Below are 16,331 nucleotides of genomic sequence, written 5' to 3'. Positions count from 1 at the left end.
CCCACTAGGAGATGCCAGCCCAGGTCCCCTGGGATGAGGGGGTGGCCAGGTCCCGGAGCCCCAGCACTCACCCTCCACGCAGCGGCAGCCGGCCTGCAGGACCCAGGCGTACATGTCCACCCGCGACTGGGACATGAGCTGGTCACCCGCGAGGTAGGTGTTGTGGGACGAGGTGATGAAATAGTGGCTCAGCGGCTGGGTCATGTCCTGACGCACGCTGTGATGCTCCGGGTTGAAGATGTCCCCGGCGGGGCTCCGAGTGTAGTTAGTGAAGCCTGGGGGGGGGGGGCATGGTGCGGGGCAGGGCTCAGCCCTGTGTGCGGCCCCGGCCTGCCCCACCCCCGGGCCCATCTCAGGACCAGCCGGCCCTGTGCCACGCAGAACATGGAGTGACCTGCTCGCGCTGCCCGTCAGGCCTGCAGGCTGCCCTTCAGCACCCCCGCCGGCCTCTGAGGACGCCCACTCACCATCAATGCCCAGCATTCCCTTACTCCTGTTTTCTGGGCAGGGCTCAAACTGCTCGATGATGTCCTGGCAGCTCTCGAGTGTCACACCCGTCATCTAGCCAGATAAGGGGCATGAGCCCAGGCCAGCCTGTCACCAGCCCCGACCAGCCTCGGGCAGCTCCCCACCCTCCACAGCCAGGGCCTCCAGCCCCGCTCGGACGCTAACCACAGTGGGGCTGAGGCTCTGGGCCCTGCAATGTGCCCCCTGTCCCCGCCACCCCCAATGCCACATGACTTGGGACTCAGTGGCCAGTGGACTAGAGGTGGGTCACATGGCTCTGGAAGAGCTGACTCTAAGGACCCTTGAAGCAGGGGAGGGATGTTGGCCTCATCAGTGGGGCCACCCCCCATTGCCATGTTAAGGGCCTGAGAGCTGTGGGCCTGACAGAGATCAAGGTCCGTGTGTGAGAAGGTGCAGGAGAGCCAGGACCCACAGCCCATCCTGGAGGGGCCCAAGGCAGGGGCCACAGGGAGCCACCTCTTCACCTGGCCCCTCCCACTGCCTACTCAAGTCCTTCACAGGAAAGCTGCCCACTGCAGCCAAGCCCACGGTGGCCCCTTGAGGTGGAGGCTGCGTGATCTCCCAGGGCCCCGCGGTGCAGCCCAGGCCAGGATCCCCCAGTTCTCAGTGGCAGGCCCACCAGTGGGGTTCCCGGGAAGTCCCCGGGAATGTGGGGGATGGGTACAGGTGGGAGAGGGGGAAGGGGACAAATGGGGTCCAAGCTCATAGCAGCTGTGGACCTTGGGAGGCCCAGAGTCTAGGGGGCCAGGCTCAAACCACCTGCCTGGTGGACAGTTTGGGCCCCAGGCTGAGTTCAGAAGAGCTCTGGAAGGCTTGGGGCAAAGGTCAGGGAGCAAAAGGTCGGTTCTGCCCATCCCCCGCCGGGCCACATTCCCACCCGCTGCTCCCACAACACAGGCAGCTGGGACAGAGGACCCACAGCCTCATTCCAATGCTGCCCAAAGTGGCCGGGCTGAGAGCAAGTTGCCCAGGGCAGCGGGATCCAACCAGGCTGGGGCCAGCCTCTCCTGCCTGGGCAAGACCCAGTTCTCCTGCCAGCAGCATAGAGAGGAGGCAGATGGGCAACCACAGGGACAGAGCCCCCGCCAGCTGTGCCAGCAGTGAGAAGGGGGGCCGGCAGCACCGCCAGAGTCAGATCCCTAAGTCTCACCCTGGGTTTGGGGCAGCCTCATGGCACAGGGCAGGGCACCAACCCAGGACAGCAGTGATGGGAGATGGTGGGCAAACACTACATGGACCCCTCTGGGACCCAGCAGCTACTCCTGCTGTGCACCCCTCAGGGCTCAGTCCTTCCCAGTGGCAGCTCTGTGACCCATCACCATGAGGCTGAGGGCAGGCACACGAGGTGGAGGGTGGAGGGCCCTCAGCAGTTCCTGGCCAGGGTGTCTGGTTCCAGAAGGTTTGCCCCTGCTGGTACTCTGTCCAAAAATGGGTTGGTGAGGTCCCAGGAAGGTACAGACTCAGGAACTAGTCGTCACCAGCCGCCTCCTGCCAGCCCTCAGGACGGGGCCATCCACTGTCTGAGCCCCCATGGGAATGTTCACTCCTCAGGGGACACTGGCCTTCCCCACCCCCACCACAGACTTCCATCCTCATGCCCACCAGAGCAGGCGGTACCTGGCTACTGCCCAGGCCTGAGATAAGGCATCCACACCCTTGACCTCTGGACACTGGGCTGCCTGTCAGCAGGGCAGTGGCCAGGGATCACTCAGCTTCTCAGGATGGACAGGACTGTTGGGTTCAAGGGAAATGGGTGGGCAGGCCCCACTGGCACCCAAAGGGTACTGGGTGTCTGCTGGACAAATGGGTGAGTGCAGGAGGCCATGGGCCCGGAGCTCCGGGGGTGCGAGCCAACCAGACCTACGTGGCTGGAACAGGTGAGCTGTGGAACCCTAGTCCTACAAAGTGCTCCATGCTGAAGATGGTGCCATGGTCAAGTGTGGGCTCCCCTCTGGAAACTCGGGGTGTCTGAGGTCAAGGTTGAGCCCCTCAGTGCCTCTCAGAAGAGAAACCGCAAGCTTTCCCACCCACTCGGCGGTCCCCATGGGACGCACCCTGAAACATGCTGGCGTGACCTGTGATAGGAACTTAAGCAGGTCCAGGAAGTCGAGGTGGATGTGGGGACCTCGAGTGACAGGCTGTGCCCACCTTCCCCAAGCTCTCAGCCACACTGTGAACGGGCTCAACAGCCCTGGACACCTGAGATGAGGTCCCATGGGCCAGGCCACCTCACCTTCTGCTCCACCTCCAGAAAGCGCTGGAGGTCGGCGGCGGCCAGCGGTCCCTTGTGGTCACTATAGGTCAACATGAGCAGGTACAGATCCCGGCGGGTGGATATCATCTTGTAGAAGGTGCAGAACTCGTCAAAGCCCAGTGTGCCCTGGCGCTCATCTGTGTCCGCTTCCTGCAATGCCAGGTGTCTCATTCCTCTGCGTGCCACCCTGAGCTGTACCCTCGAGGGGTCCTCCAGGCCCACCCCCACTCCTCAGTCACCCCGAACCGCAAATCCACTGCCCATGTCATGACCTCACAATTGCTCCCCAGGCCCCTCGCAGCACCTGAGTTCCCTCGGGGACTCTCCCACCAGGACCACTGATCTTTAACGCCGATCTTTAACCTTTAACACAGATCTGACCCCACCCTCTCCTAGTTCAAGCCTTTCAAGGTTAACCCGGCACAGTCACCCCGCCCTGGGGCCAACAGCCCACCCTGGAGTCAATGCCCACCCTGGGCTGTGAGCCGGACATTACAATGGCTGCCCATTGTTAGAAGAGGGTCGTCTCCACAGCGGAGATGAGAGGACCCTGGTCTCAGCCACTGTCTTCCTTTTGCAGATGAGCGGCTCCCACAACACTCCCAGGAGTAACCAGGGGCAAAGCCATTGGGGCCCCCACGAGACTATGGGCTCCTCTGTGAACCCACTGGCTCAGGGAGCATCTCCTGAGGTGTCAGACCCTGGGGACGCCAAGCGCCACGGCACTGCCCTAAACCAGGAGTGTCACCAGAGAGCCACGTGGCCACGGCCACCCCCATGTCCCCGTCCCTAGTGAGGGTAGGACCCCGGGAAAGCTGGGAGCTGTGCTCCTGGCTGCAGCTGTCCCCTGGTGCTGTGGCTTGGCACTGAGGTGGGTGCCCGGTGGGGCCCCAGCATCTCAATCCAGGACCCAAGTGCCCATGCTGGGGGCCCATGCCAAGGCTGGGACGGGGCCAGCTTGGGGTGAGGAGCTCAGCTCAGAGCCACAAACTGGGGAACACCCGATGCCAGTCAAAGGCCTGGAGTGTCTGGGTTTGAGGGCAGCCCTGCGTCCAAGAGCTGGCAGGACAGACATGCCAGAGGACACAGCGCAGGTTGAAGGGCCCCTTTGTGACAGAGCCAGGCTGGTAGCCCTCCCAGGGGTTGTGGCTGGAGCTGGGCAGAGGTGCCTGTTCATCAGGCCCACAGGGCAACCTGGGCTCCAGGGGCCTGTGCGGGCAGCACCGCAGGGCGGCTACCTACTTGCTGCCCAACAGCTGCCCCCGGCAGTGACTGAAAATGAGGAGACCTGACAGGACGGAGCCGAGCCCCCAGTCCCACAAACACCTCTGGCAGCAGCCCAGGTTGCTCAGTAGGCAGTGAGTCCCGAGGGCCACACTGGGCCTCGCCCATGGCCCACTGTGGTCTTAGACCTAATGACACTACGTTCAGGCCACATTAACCCACCACACAGGCCTCTCTGGTCAGGCCATTCCAGGCGGCAGAGACGATGCTGACGTGTCTGCACAACCAGGTTGATGCTGTCAGCAACTCTGCCTGGCCGAGGTCAGCCTCCCTCCCTGGGCTCTGAGCGCCTGCAGCCACACCAGTGGGCAGGGAGTTCCGGGCGCTTGGGAACCAGGCCACCTCCGTGGCTCCAGGCCAGCAGCCCCCCCACTCACTTCTCCCCGGAATGAGTCCAGAGCCCACCCTGTCTGCCGGACCAGGTTGCAGGGTCCCACCCCACTGCTCAGGGCTTCCATGGGGTCGTCTGCTGGAAGCCTGGCACAACCAGGCCTGGGCAGCCAAGGGGAGCCCCTCATGTGGCAGAGGGGGCCTAAGAGGCCCAGCGCCCTTACAGGAGGGGCTGGCGGGGGTGGGCTTCCTAGAGCCCCCGACATGGGGCATCTTTAAGCCAGGACTTGGTGCTGGACCCTCAGGCCCAGGAGCCTGTGTGCACTTGGGGCCCATTCCACGAGGGGCCCTTCCTCTACTCCCACTTCAGATGCCCACCTGGACCCCTCATCGTAAGCCAGCCTGGCCCGTGGCCCTTGACACAGCCGCACCACTCTGGAAGGGCCTGCTGAGACCAGAGCTGCCCCTGGAGGCAGGGCAAGCAGGGAACAGGTAGGGGGGCTGATCTGAAGGCCTGAGCCATCCACCAGCTCCTGACTGCCCAGGCAGGCCCTGTTCCCTCCGGGGTCTTCAGAAGGGGCCCCGTGAGACCCCAGTCCTCACCAGCGACCTTTCCCCATCACACAGAGATCCACGCACTCTGAGCCCATCAGCTCTCCTCACTCCAGCCAAGCGCAACCACGTGTGTATCATGAGAACCCCGGCAGAACCACCAAGGGCCCCGCCTTGCAGACTGTCAGGCTGTGTATGTGTGGGTGCATGCTGCACCTGCTGACACGGTATGCCTGCGTGTGCATGTGCGTTTCCAGGCGCAGGACCTGCTTCAGGCTCTTGGAACCCTCTTTCCAGGCTGCAGCAGGATAATGAGTCGTAAAGGCCGGGGCTGCCCCTGCTCGTCCCCACTTCCCTGTCCCTGCCTGAACTAGAAACTGCTGATGCAGCGTTCCTGCTCCTGCTCCTGCCCCAGCAGGGGTTCCGGGAAGAGAGAAACTAATTACAGACAATAAAGCCTCCGCTCAGCTGAAGGATGTATTTTAATAACTTCTACCACCAGGATGGTTGGAGACCAGACCGATAGGCTGCGCAGGGCGGGTGGCCAGAGCTGCTGCCCATGAGAGGGCCAGGGGGGCACCCGGGGCCACACCAGCGCGGGTGTGCCCATTAAGGCAGGGGAGTTACGGGGGGTGGGACGGGGGTGCAACCTCCTTTGGGTGGTTTTCCTCACTGACATAACGTCCACCCCAAGTGCCCAGCCCACCAGCCTGGGAGCCCAGGAGCTGCTGCACGGTGCCCAGCACAGCTGCAAAGAGGCAGCAACTGCGGCATCCGACTCATCGCCCCTCCCAGACCAGGGCGGCTGGCCAGGCTGCGACCGCTGCCATGTGCTGCAGCTCAAATGGCATTGCCCGGGACCCCCTGCAGCGCAGGCAGGGCTGGCCTCTCCGGGACACACCCCTGGCCCACGGAGCCCTGCCTCAGGGTGCTGTCTCCTCAGGCCTGAGCCCCGCAGGCCCCCACCCGCCTCACCTTGAACATCTGCTTTACCCTCTGCCGGGGCAAGTTGACGTTCAGCTTGTGCAGCAGCTGCAGGACCTCGCTGACACTCAGGCTGCCGTCCCCATTCTTGTCAGCCTCGTCAAACGTCTGCTTCAGCCACTTGGGCCGAGTTAGGGGCCACCACGGGTCCAGCAGGGCCAGCAAGCCCACGCCACCCAGCCCAAGCGCCCCTTCCCTCTCCCCGTGCCCAATGTGTGGCCCAGCCAGGGGCAGAGCCCCTCCCTCCCAGGTCCCTGGGGCTCCCCTGTGCCCAAGGATATTGGTCCCTGGTACGCTGGCGGCGGGCCAGGCTGTCCTCGTCGCTGATGCCAGCCATGAGGTAGCGAAGGCCCGTGACCCAAGTGCGCGCCTCATCGCCACTGGGCGAGACCAGGTCCAGGGACTGGCGTTGGCTGCCGTGGTAGATGCTGAAGCAGCAGTTGGGGTCGAAGCTGCTGTCGGGGTAGCGCTGGAAGATCTCGGACTGCCGGCCCTCACTCACCTCCTGGATGGAGTCGATGGAGACTGCGGGGGGTGGGGGGCACCAGTCACAGCCCTCCCCAGGCCAGGCGCCCCCCACCACAGCCCAGAGCACCCACAGCAACAGCTAAGCCCCTGAGCGGTGGGTGAGGCTGGTGCCCATCTGGGATTCCCTTCCCATCTGAGGTTGGGGACCCTCGGGGTAACAGAAGGAAAAAATGCAAACGTGCTGGGGTTGGTGAACGCGCTGCCACTCTGCTCTGACCCTGATGTCCATTCCCCCTACCTTTGCGTGTGAAAAAAGCACTCTCCCCAAAGAGGGAGGGGGCCGCCTCCCCCCACTCAGCCACCCGGGTGTCTGGCCTCTGCCTCTAGCTGACATTGCAGAGGGAGGCGACCTGGACAAGCTCATTCCATCCGTCATGCTCCAGCCAGGTCATCTCCCCATTCTGAGAGGGCAATTGCTGGCAGGCACGGCTGCGATCCTGTGGCCACCTCCATAATAAGCTCTGGTACCAGTGGGGGGGGCAGGGGTGCTGCGGGGTCCTGCTGGGCAGGCGCCAGCTCAGGTTCCATGACCAGCCACAGCGCCTGGGCCTCAAGGAGCCACCGTTCAGAAGCTGAATGACCATGACATCAGCTCAGAGGGGCGTGTTTAGGGTCCATTCCCATGCACGTGGCAGGGCCCCTCACAGACATACAGGCACAGGTAGCCAGCACCCGCTCTAGGAATCAGGCACCTGGGATCTGCACAGCCGGCCCCCATGCCCTCGCCACTGGCGCCCATCTCCCCCTGCTCCCTTGCAGACTGTGGGTCCTCTGGGTGCTGTCGTGTCCAGAGCAATAACGGGGGCTTCCCCATCATGTAGTCAGGGGCGTCCTCACTCCTCTACCCTCTGCCCCTTGAGGCTCGCAGAGCCCACCTGCCCAGGGAGCCTGCCCTGCCTGCCTTCCCCAGCTCTCCACCTGTGTGCAGTGCACAGGGTGCTTCTGGGTCTCCAGAGAAGGGGGGCTGACAGTCAGAGAACAGCTGTCCCCGTCCCTCCCTCCTGGGGTCCCCTCCAAAGTCATAGTCTGCTCTAAACACCAACTTGGTCTCCCCTCCCCCCCATTCTAGCCATCAGGTCTCTGCCCCATCACCCCTTCCCCAGAGGGGCCTCCCTGAGCCCCCACCACCACGCCCCTCTGTTTGCCATCTTGTGTTTTCGTGAGGCTGTCCTACCATCAGGTGGTGGCATCCACTCCACACTCGAAGGCCAGCTTCTCAGCCAAGTTCCCAGGATGCCCAGTGCCAGGAACAGTGCCTGGCCCAGAGTGGGCACCCTGGACTGGGCACAGGGCCTCCTCCTATCTGTGCAGCTCACCGTGGCCCCACCTCCCTGGGCCCAGCGGGCAGCCCCAGCCCCTCCTCCAGGATGCCCTCCCAGAGGGCTGCACAGCATGGCTCTCTCCTGGGCCCCCGGCCAGGGCCAGCAGTGCCCTTGGCCTGAGCCCTACCCTGGCAACTTGGGTCTTTCCCATTGGCAAAGCCAGAAGAAGGGCTGTACACACCCGCCTTCCAGCCCATGAGGACTCTTATGTGTCTCTTCCTGACCCGGGACCCCCAGCCCTGTCCCTGCCATGCGCCCTCAGAGATCAACATTACCTTCCGCCCTCTGCACAAAGCCTCCCTGCTCAGGACCCCTCCTCACTCCCGGCAGCCTTGCAGCCTCCACACCCCTGTGCCAGCTTCTCACCCAAGCTGCCTGGGCCAGGAGAAATGCTGCCCTCAGTGTGCCCAGCCGGGTCTCTCGATGCTTATGGGAGGTCTTATTTCCCCAACTAGACTGAAGGTCCTTCTGCCTCTCAGGCCAGCACGTGGCATGTGGCTGTGTGCTGGGGCTGCTCGGTCTCCTCTGAGGCCCAGCGGGCTCTGCCAGGCGGGCAGCAGGGCCTGGGCCCCAAAGGCCAAGAGACCTTGACCCCTCTCCACCCAGAGGTCACCGTGGAACTCCAAGGCCAGCTGAACCCGTGCACAAGGCCGGGAGCCCCCTGAGACACCAGGGCTGCTCTCGAGGTGTCCCTGCCCCGCCGGGGTGGTCCACTCACTCTTGGCCTTCTCGTTCTTGCGTGAGGGCCGCCAGCGGATGCAGGAGCGGTGCTCATCCAGGAAGTAGAAGCGCATCAGGCCCTTGGAGCCGCCTCGGAGCTTCACCATCTGCGTCCCTGCCTGCATGGCGCTCATGCATCTCTCCACTGGATGCGCAGATGGACGGCCAGCCGGCAGGGACAGACAGAGGGGTGCCGGTGAGCGCTGTGGCAGCCCCACCACTCACCGCACCTGGCCCCCCACTTCCATGTGCTCAAGGGGGGTGTGGGGACCACCTGTCCGCCCACCAACTGCCCACGAGGGGCTGAGCTCAGACCCCCAGGGCTGCCTGCAACCCCCCGGGGCTGGCCCAGTCACACACCCAATCTGGGACCCTATTCAAGGGCCAGAGCCCACGACAAGAAGCAGAGCGGTTCTGCCCAGCTGCCCTCTGCCACCCTCCCCGATGGCCTTGGGGCCTGAGGGCCAAGTGAGGCCCCTGACAGGACTGGCCACCTGCCCATCCCATTGTCTACCATCTGGACCAGCCCCAGCAACCACCATGACCTGCCACAAAAGCTATGACACACACAAGGGAACACAGGGTCATGTGGCTGAGTCCGCTCTCAGGAGACCCCATGCCAGGAACAAAGCGGGTCCTGGGCGGGCATCGGGTGGGCAGCCATCCCCTCATGATGCCCAGGCTGGCTCGCTGGCCCTGCCATAGGCTTCCCCCAAGTGCCCACACCCCCTGCCTGGCACGTCAGAAAAGCTGCCTCCTCCTGTGTGCAACAGGATGGCACTGCACACCTGGAGGCCCCAGTGGGGTGGGGGTGGGGGGCGCTCCGTGAGGCCAAGGCGCTGCCCTGGGTGCGTATCTGGGATCCTTGCTCCAACCCAAACCCCTCCCCCGACTTGGCGCCCACCTGCCCCTCCCCCTCAAGTTCTCTGTTCACTTGACCTCCTGTCTGCAGCTTGCATGCCTCCCAGGTCCCAGGGGAGGGGGTGCCAGCCAAGACAGCGGCTCCCTGGGGCTGGGGAAGCTGTAGGCAGTGGGGGGCACTCTGACTGCCCTCATGTCGGGCACCAGCACTCTGGGTTAAAGGGACCACTGCCCCAAAGTGCCAGGGACCGCCCCCACCCCCCCAGCGCCAGAACCAAAGTTTCAGAGCTGCCTGAGCACCCAGCCAGTACATCCACCAGGGCCGTGCCCTCAGCCCCACCTTCCTGCTGCCCACCTATGGTTCAGCCTCCAGGACCCGAAGGGAGGTCAGTAGAAGGGGATGCTGCTGGAGCTGCATGAGCCCCAGAGAGAGACCTGAGGGGCCAGGAGGTTCCAGGTTTGCCGGGGAGGGGTGGCACCATCAGGCCTTTCACGCTCTCCAGGCCCCGGTGGCCCTGGGGCTGGGTGGGGCTCCGGCCAGGGAGGAACAGGCAGTCGCTGCCCCTTACCTAGTGGGCCAAGCTGCCACCATGGGGACACGGCCACACTGCTTCCGACCCAAAGGAGGGCCTCTGCCAGGCAGGCCACCGTTCCCTTGGCCCTGCTGGAGGTAGATGGCCAGGGGACAGACATCCCCGGATGATGACCAAGTGTGGGCTCAGGGAGGCCAGAGAGGGCCGGCCGTCCCCAGCCCACCTCAGCTGGTCAGGCAGGTCAGTGGTGGGCAGCACGGGGGCTACATGCGGCCCCCTTCTCTCTCTTTTCCTCCTCCTCCTCAGAGCCCCCCGAACCCCCCACAAGGCTGCTCCCAGACCCCTCTGGCATTGGCCCGACTGTCACCTGCTGTCCCAGAGGGCCCCCAGGCCAGCCCACCCACCCACCAGGGCCACAGACAGATTCCCAAAGCAGCAGCGTGGCAGGGCCTGTGGGTGGGGGAGCTGAGCGTGTGTGCCCGCCCCACTCATCCTTTGCCCAATCCCCTGTGCTAATCCAAGCCAGGATCCACTCCAGCTGGTCAGAGGATTTAGGCCAAGGGATCTCCCAGCTGGGGACCAGGAGGGGACCCACAGGCAGCAATGTCATTTGAGGCCCCAGGCCTTGAGCCCCCAGGTCTCGCTGAGTAACAGGCAGGACAGATAGGGGCCCCTTGGGGACCCAAAGAGCACAGCTGTAGGGCCTGGGGTGGTGGTCCTCATGGGACCACCTTCTAGGACACACTCTCACGCTCTGCGGGGGGTGGTCTTCCCACTGTCCTCCCCATGCCAAACGCCCAAGGCTACTGCCCACTCTCCCTTCCAGCCTGAGTCCCAGGAGAAGCCCGGGCTCTCACCCCCGCTCTCCACCCACAGGGAGACCCAAGGGGCCCAGAGCTGGGATAGGACCAGGTTCTTGTCTCCCAGCGCTCAGCCCTCTGTGGGCTAAAGACTGGAGCCAAGTGAGGCAGGGCTTCCTGCCCAGGCCTGTCTGACCCAGGGATGACCCGGGCACTGGGCCCCTTTGTATCTCCCAGCACTGCTTGGAGGGTACAAGTCCCCTGAGCCTGGGTCTAGCACGCCTGCCCCCCTCACCCAGCTCCAGGCCCCTGGCTGTGCAGCCGCAGCCCCCGAGGACCAGTCCCCCAGCTTGACCTTTCTGGGTGGAGGCAGCCCCTTGCCCAGGGCACCTACCTCACTGATCCTGCCCTGGCCGGCTGGGTTGGCCTGAGCCCACTGCCCTCTCCATGACCCACCTGGCCTGGGGACGAGGGCTGGGCCCAGGGAGGGGCTAACTGGACACAAGGCCACACCAGTTAAGGCCCAGACAAGGGTAGTACAGAGGGGTGGCTGGCAAGCAGGAGAGACTGAGAGGAGGGCATACCCACCTCTTGTGGTCCAGGGGCCACTGGGCACCATAGGCCACCATGGCAGGCTAGTGGGGCAAACAGATGGCCTGAGGCCCAAGGGGCAGAACACAACCCACGGTCACAGTAACCGGCTTCAGTGGGGACTGGCTGCTCCTTCTGCCTCTGGGACCACACAGCCCCAGCCCAGCCCGTGCCCCTTGCCCAGGTTCCACAGGTGCAGCACAGGTCCCCATGTCCCGTAAACCTATGGCAGTGCTGGGCTTGGAGGTAGGCAGTCCACTCATGGGCTGTCCTCAGGAGCCCCATCCTCCTTGCCATAAACCCCAGAGCTCGAGGCCAGCCTGGTGGCTCAGGCGGCTGGAGCTCCATGCTCCTAACTCTGAAGGCTGCCGGTTCGATTCCCACGTGGGCCAGTGGGCTCTCAACCACAAGGTTGCCAGTTCAACTCCTTGAGTCCCGCAAGGGATGGTGGGCAGCGCCCCCTGCAACTAAAGATTGAACACGGCACCTTGAGCTGAGCTGCCACTGAGCTCCCAGCTGGCTCAGTTGGTTGGAGCGCATCCTCTCAACCACAAGGTTGCCGGTTCGACTCCCACAAGGGGTGGTGGGCTGCGCCCCCTGCAACTAACAACGGCAACTGGACCTGGAGCTGAGCTGCACCCTCCACAACTAAGACTGAAAGGACAACAACTTGAAGCTGAACGGCACCCTCCACAACTAAGACTGAAAGGACAACAACTTGACTTGGAAAAAAATCCTGGAAGTACACACTGTTCCCCAATAAAGTCCTGTTCCCCTTCCCCAATAAAATCTTTAAAAAAAAAACAACAAAAAAACCCCAGAACTCCTGGGCCGTGCAGACAAGGCAGGCACCCTTCCCACCCTGGCACAGAGGGGAGGAGCTGGGCCCAGGCCACAGAGGTCCCCAAGGCTGGGCAGCCTGGTACAGCCGCTGGGGTCCAAGGTCGGAGAGGACGGGAGGCGGATGCTTGAGGAGAGCGTGAAGGGCGTGCTGGGATGACCACGGAACCGGGCCCCACCCGGCTGGACCTGACGTAATCGACTCAGGGCCAGTGCAGAGCCGAATGAACAGCCTTTGCCAAAGGGGCTGTGACTGGCCCCTCGCAGGAGGCCTTTCCTCGTGGGATCGTGAGATTGGATTAGGAGCCATTAGCCTCTGGGAGTGAGGCCTGGGTGTCCTCAGGAAGATGGGCTGCCAGAGCCTCTGACAGCATCTCCACCTGCACTGGGGAGCTGGGGGAAGGGAAGCAGAAACCCCACGGTCCGAGGGCCGGCCTAGACGAGGCCCAATGGCCCGTGCTCTTAGCGCCCTGGGCCAGTTGACGCTCCCAGCCCTCCCCTCCTGCGATCCTGTGGTCATTGACCCATCCCAGCAGCCGTCCCACCATGACACTGGATGACTCACTCCCACCCAAAAGCCCATGACTCCTCGAAGCCAGGTCTGTGCCTTCCTTCCCTGCACCTGGCCCCAGTCTGGGAGTGCTCTCACCTCCCACCCCCCCACCTCCCCACCCCTCCCCCTGCCCCAAAGCTCCTAAGCCAGCCACTCCCTGCCCTCTTTGGGCCCTCAGCCATTAGCTGATCAACAGCCAGGAGCCTAGATGCCCCCCATGCCTGGGCAGGGTTCAGGGAGGGGCACAGACCTGCACTTCCTGAGTCCCCTCCACTGCCCCAGACCGTAATCCTCCATGGACCAGGCAGATGAAGGGCCAGCTAATCCGGCCTGACGCAGGGCTCTGCGGCTAGCAGGACCCAGGTGACCCCCACCCCACCTCTGACGCTCCCTGAGACAGGTGGACGACTCAGGATTGTAGGTGCTGTGCAAAGCTGGGGTGCCCCAGGGGCATAGGACGTGGCGGGAGGGGGCGCGCCCGGCCCTGGGGGTGCTATGTCTGTCACCCTCACAGTGTTAGATGAGGGCAAAGGCCACGTCCCAGGTGACTGCCAAGCTGGGCTGGAACCCACAACAGGCCCCAAACCCCAAGCCCACATGGCTCAGGCCCCAAAGCAGGAGGCAAGGGTCCCCTCCCTTCCCACCCTTTCCAGCTCCCACCCCACTTCTGCACAGCTGCTGACAGCCCTAGGTCTCAAGAAGGGGACAGGGCAGAGTGCCTATTAGAGCCAGGGATGGGGGCACCCCACATCCCAGCCTCCACCAGCTCCCTATTGGCCCAGGTAGGCAATGCCAGCCAGGACCCCACATCCACATGCAGTCACCTGAGCCAGTCCCACCCTCTACTCTCTCAGAGTCACACTCAGGGCCCAGGGCCCAGCACCTGAGAAGAACCCCCCACCTCACCCACGTGCTGCCTGAGAGCAGACCCCAGCCAACACCAGGAGGGAGAAGGGCCCAGCCCCCACTCCGCCCAAATTGGGGTCACAGAAGGGCCCCTCGGGCACTTTTCACTCCAGGGCCAGGCTCACCACACCCCACCTGGCAGTTTGCCCCACTGCCCGGGGCCAACCCTCACCAGCCTGCACCAGCCGACCTGAGTGCAGGGCGGGGTGGACGAGGCAGCAATGCTCAGCTCTCAGAGGCCCCAAGACCCAGTCAAGGTCCACACGCTGGGTAAGGCACCGCCTGCGGCTGCCCAGCCTCCAGCTCAGACGCCTGACACGGCTGCCAGGCCGGCTGCAGCACAGGGGCCCTGCAGGCTCCGATGGGAGCAGAGCAGCCACACCGGGCCTCCAGGCCATCTCACCTGACCCCACCTGAACAATAGGATACATGAGAGGCTAGCTGGCACCGGGACCACCGCACCCCCAGGCCAGGACAGGTGGTGCCGGCAGGCCTGGTCAGGAAGGGGCAGGAGGGCCCGTGGGGGAGAGGGGTGCCCCAGCCCCACCAGCTGCCCTGGCCCCTTCCTCCCCACTCTCACCCACACACAGCAGCGGCTCCCAGCCCTCCCCGAACTCCCTGCTTCTGGTCCTCGTCCCGTGACCCGAGTTATTCCTTCACGGCTCACCAGGGCTGCCTCTCGCCTGCCCGACAGGCCCCCACACACTATCTGCGCACTGTGTGACCTCCAAAGGTATCCCTGGGGGGGGCCCTCTCCAGTCCTGTCCAGCTCGGTTCCTTCACTCGCAGGGACCAGCCCTCAGCAAGCACTCGAGGGTAGGCGAGCATAGGCTGGACTCCTAGTGCCAAGGCTACCAAGTCGGCTCTGGGAGGTGACACGGAGCCAGCCTGGCATGGTGTGGCCATCGCTGGAGCTACTATGGCTGTCCAGCTCTCTAGGGCTTGGCCACTGCCAGGCAGCACCAACAAAAAGCTCCAGCTGCAGACCTGGATGAGCCTGGCACACACGTGTGCCCATCACAGACAAGTGGACATGTGGGGCCACCCACCAAGCGAGGTGGGGAGAGGGCATAGGGAGGGCCTCAGAGACCCCACACTGACACCCAGAAGGGGGGTACCCATGACCCTCCCAGCCAGCTTGGCCCCTGCACAGTGGCTGAACTGCTGACCTGACAGCCTGGCCTCAGCAGTCTCTAGGAAGGGAGGGGAGCCCTGGGGCCGTCCTCCCCTGTCTGCCGGCCTCAGTTCCCCCATCTGCCGGAAGGTGCCCCCAGCTCCTCGCGCCTTCCTTCCCCAAACCCTGCAGAGGACAGAGGCAGCGGCCTCCGGACACGATGGCAGCTGCTCCTGGGAGGAAGAGCCCTTGTTGTCATTAGCTGGGAGCACTGGTTTAATTTTGTTTTTATAGAGGAGATCGATCTTGTCCTAACACAGCAGGCGACAAGAGGCCAGCGGCATGAGCATCTCCGCCTCTCCCCCGGGGAAGGCTAGAAAATCAATCTAATCTTCCAACAAAACCCACAAAGTACACCCACGGGCTTCCCGACCAAGCAGAGCGCGCACTCACACAGGCAGACCGGAGAGGCTGCAGCCCCCCACCCACCGTGGGTGCAGCCACGTGCACAGGCCCTGATTCACTCATCCCTCCATTGAGCAAATATGCCGGGGGGGGGGGGGGGGGGGGCGTGGGGCACCCCTCCCTCCCTGGGCTCCTCCCCCCACCAGCAGGCCCTGCTCATTCACCTCCAGCCCCTTCTTCCTCCAAACTTCTCTGCCTTTCTGAAGACCCGTTAAGCGGGCACTTCCCGTGTCCACTTTGCTTATTACGTTCAGCAACAGTGGGACACGTGAGGCAGAGGCTCCTGTGGCCCTGCCACAGCCCTGCCCCCGCTCCCTGGGGTCCCTGGCAGCAGCCCGAGCTCTCAGCTGTGGGCCCAGCTCAGCACACAGTAGGTGCTCAGACCCCTTGGTTGGAGAACAGGGAGAAGAGGCCGCCCTGCTCCAGCAGCACAGAGACCGGCCAGTCCGTGTCCAGAGCCTCGCAGGAGGGAGGGACAGGCCCACACACAGATGGCCGAGATTATTTAAACGTCTGAGAAGCAGCTCGGAACGTCTGGGTGCCTCCTCCCCAACTATTTTTATTTTATCAGAGAGTGTGAGTCGGCTGCTCACACCCCTCCCACAGGGCCCCGGGGTGGCTGTGCCCAGTACCTGGGGGCACAGGAGCCAGGGCTGGTCTGCGGGGTCCACACCAGTGCAGTGGAGCCTGGGGGGTCGCTTGGCAGGGACCGCAAGGCCTTGGCTGGCCCCAGACAAGCCTGGGGGAGGGCTGTGGGCCTGGAGTGGGAGCGGGAGGCCCTCGCCAGGCTCTGCTGGCCGGGATGTGGCCTTTTCCTCCCGCAGAGCCCTCTCCGCGGCCGGGAGACCTGGGCTTACCACAGCAGAGATGCGAGTTCTGTAGGCAGGGGGCCTGGCCCCACCTGGCCCAGCTGGGCTTCAGGACACCAGAGGAGCCCGGGGACGGGCAGCCAGGCTTTGTCTGCCCTGTGGGCTGCTCCTGGCCTGTGCAGTAGACCCCAGGGAGCCAGGGACGTCGTGTGCCAGAGGGTGAGGACAGGCTCTGGTGACCAGCCACGCTCTGTCCCCCACGCCACCCAACCAGCCCCAGGCCAGGGCCTGTACCTTTCACCTCCCCACCGAGGCCCCTGGGCACTCATGCTCTAGGCAATGAGGGCAGCAGCCTGG

General features: G+C 64.1%; 1 protein-coding gene across 2 annotated transcripts in view; it reads right to left on the bottom strand.

Annotated features, from left to right (window-relative positions):
- The window catches only part of PLCH2 (phospholipase C eta 2), a 65,544-nt gene that overhangs the window by 16,619 nt on the left and 32,594 nt on the right, over positions 1–16,331 (bottom strand). Inside the window, exons 3-8 of one of the 2 annotated variants that reach the window (XM_088790055.1) lie at positions 8,501–8,647; positions 6,204–6,457; positions 5,924–6,052; positions 2,762–2,932; positions 468–561; positions 72–275 (exon numbers count right to left, since the gene is read on the bottom strand). In XM_088790055.1, coding sequence (XP_088646181.1) covers positions 72–275; positions 468–561; positions 2,762–2,932; positions 5,924–6,052; positions 6,204–6,457; positions 8,501–8,647 — 999 coding nt within the window. Of the gene's footprint in view, positions 1–71; positions 276–467; positions 562–2,761; positions 2,933–5,923; positions 6,458–8,500; positions 8,648–16,331 lie in introns of those variants that run through there. The other variant, XM_088790054.1, reaches the window with a different exon arrangement.

The sequence above is a fragment of the Rhinolophus sinicus genome, chromosome 14 (genome assembly GCF_057876585.1).
Source record: "Rhinolophus sinicus isolate RSI-liver-muscle chromosome 14, RSI-T2T, whole genome shotgun sequence".
Lineage (NCBI taxonomy): Eukaryota > Metazoa > Chordata > Mammalia > Chiroptera > Rhinolophidae > Rhinolophus > Rhinolophus sinicus.
Note: the sequence above shows the minus strand (reverse complement) of the source record. Positions and strands in the feature narration are given on the sequence as shown.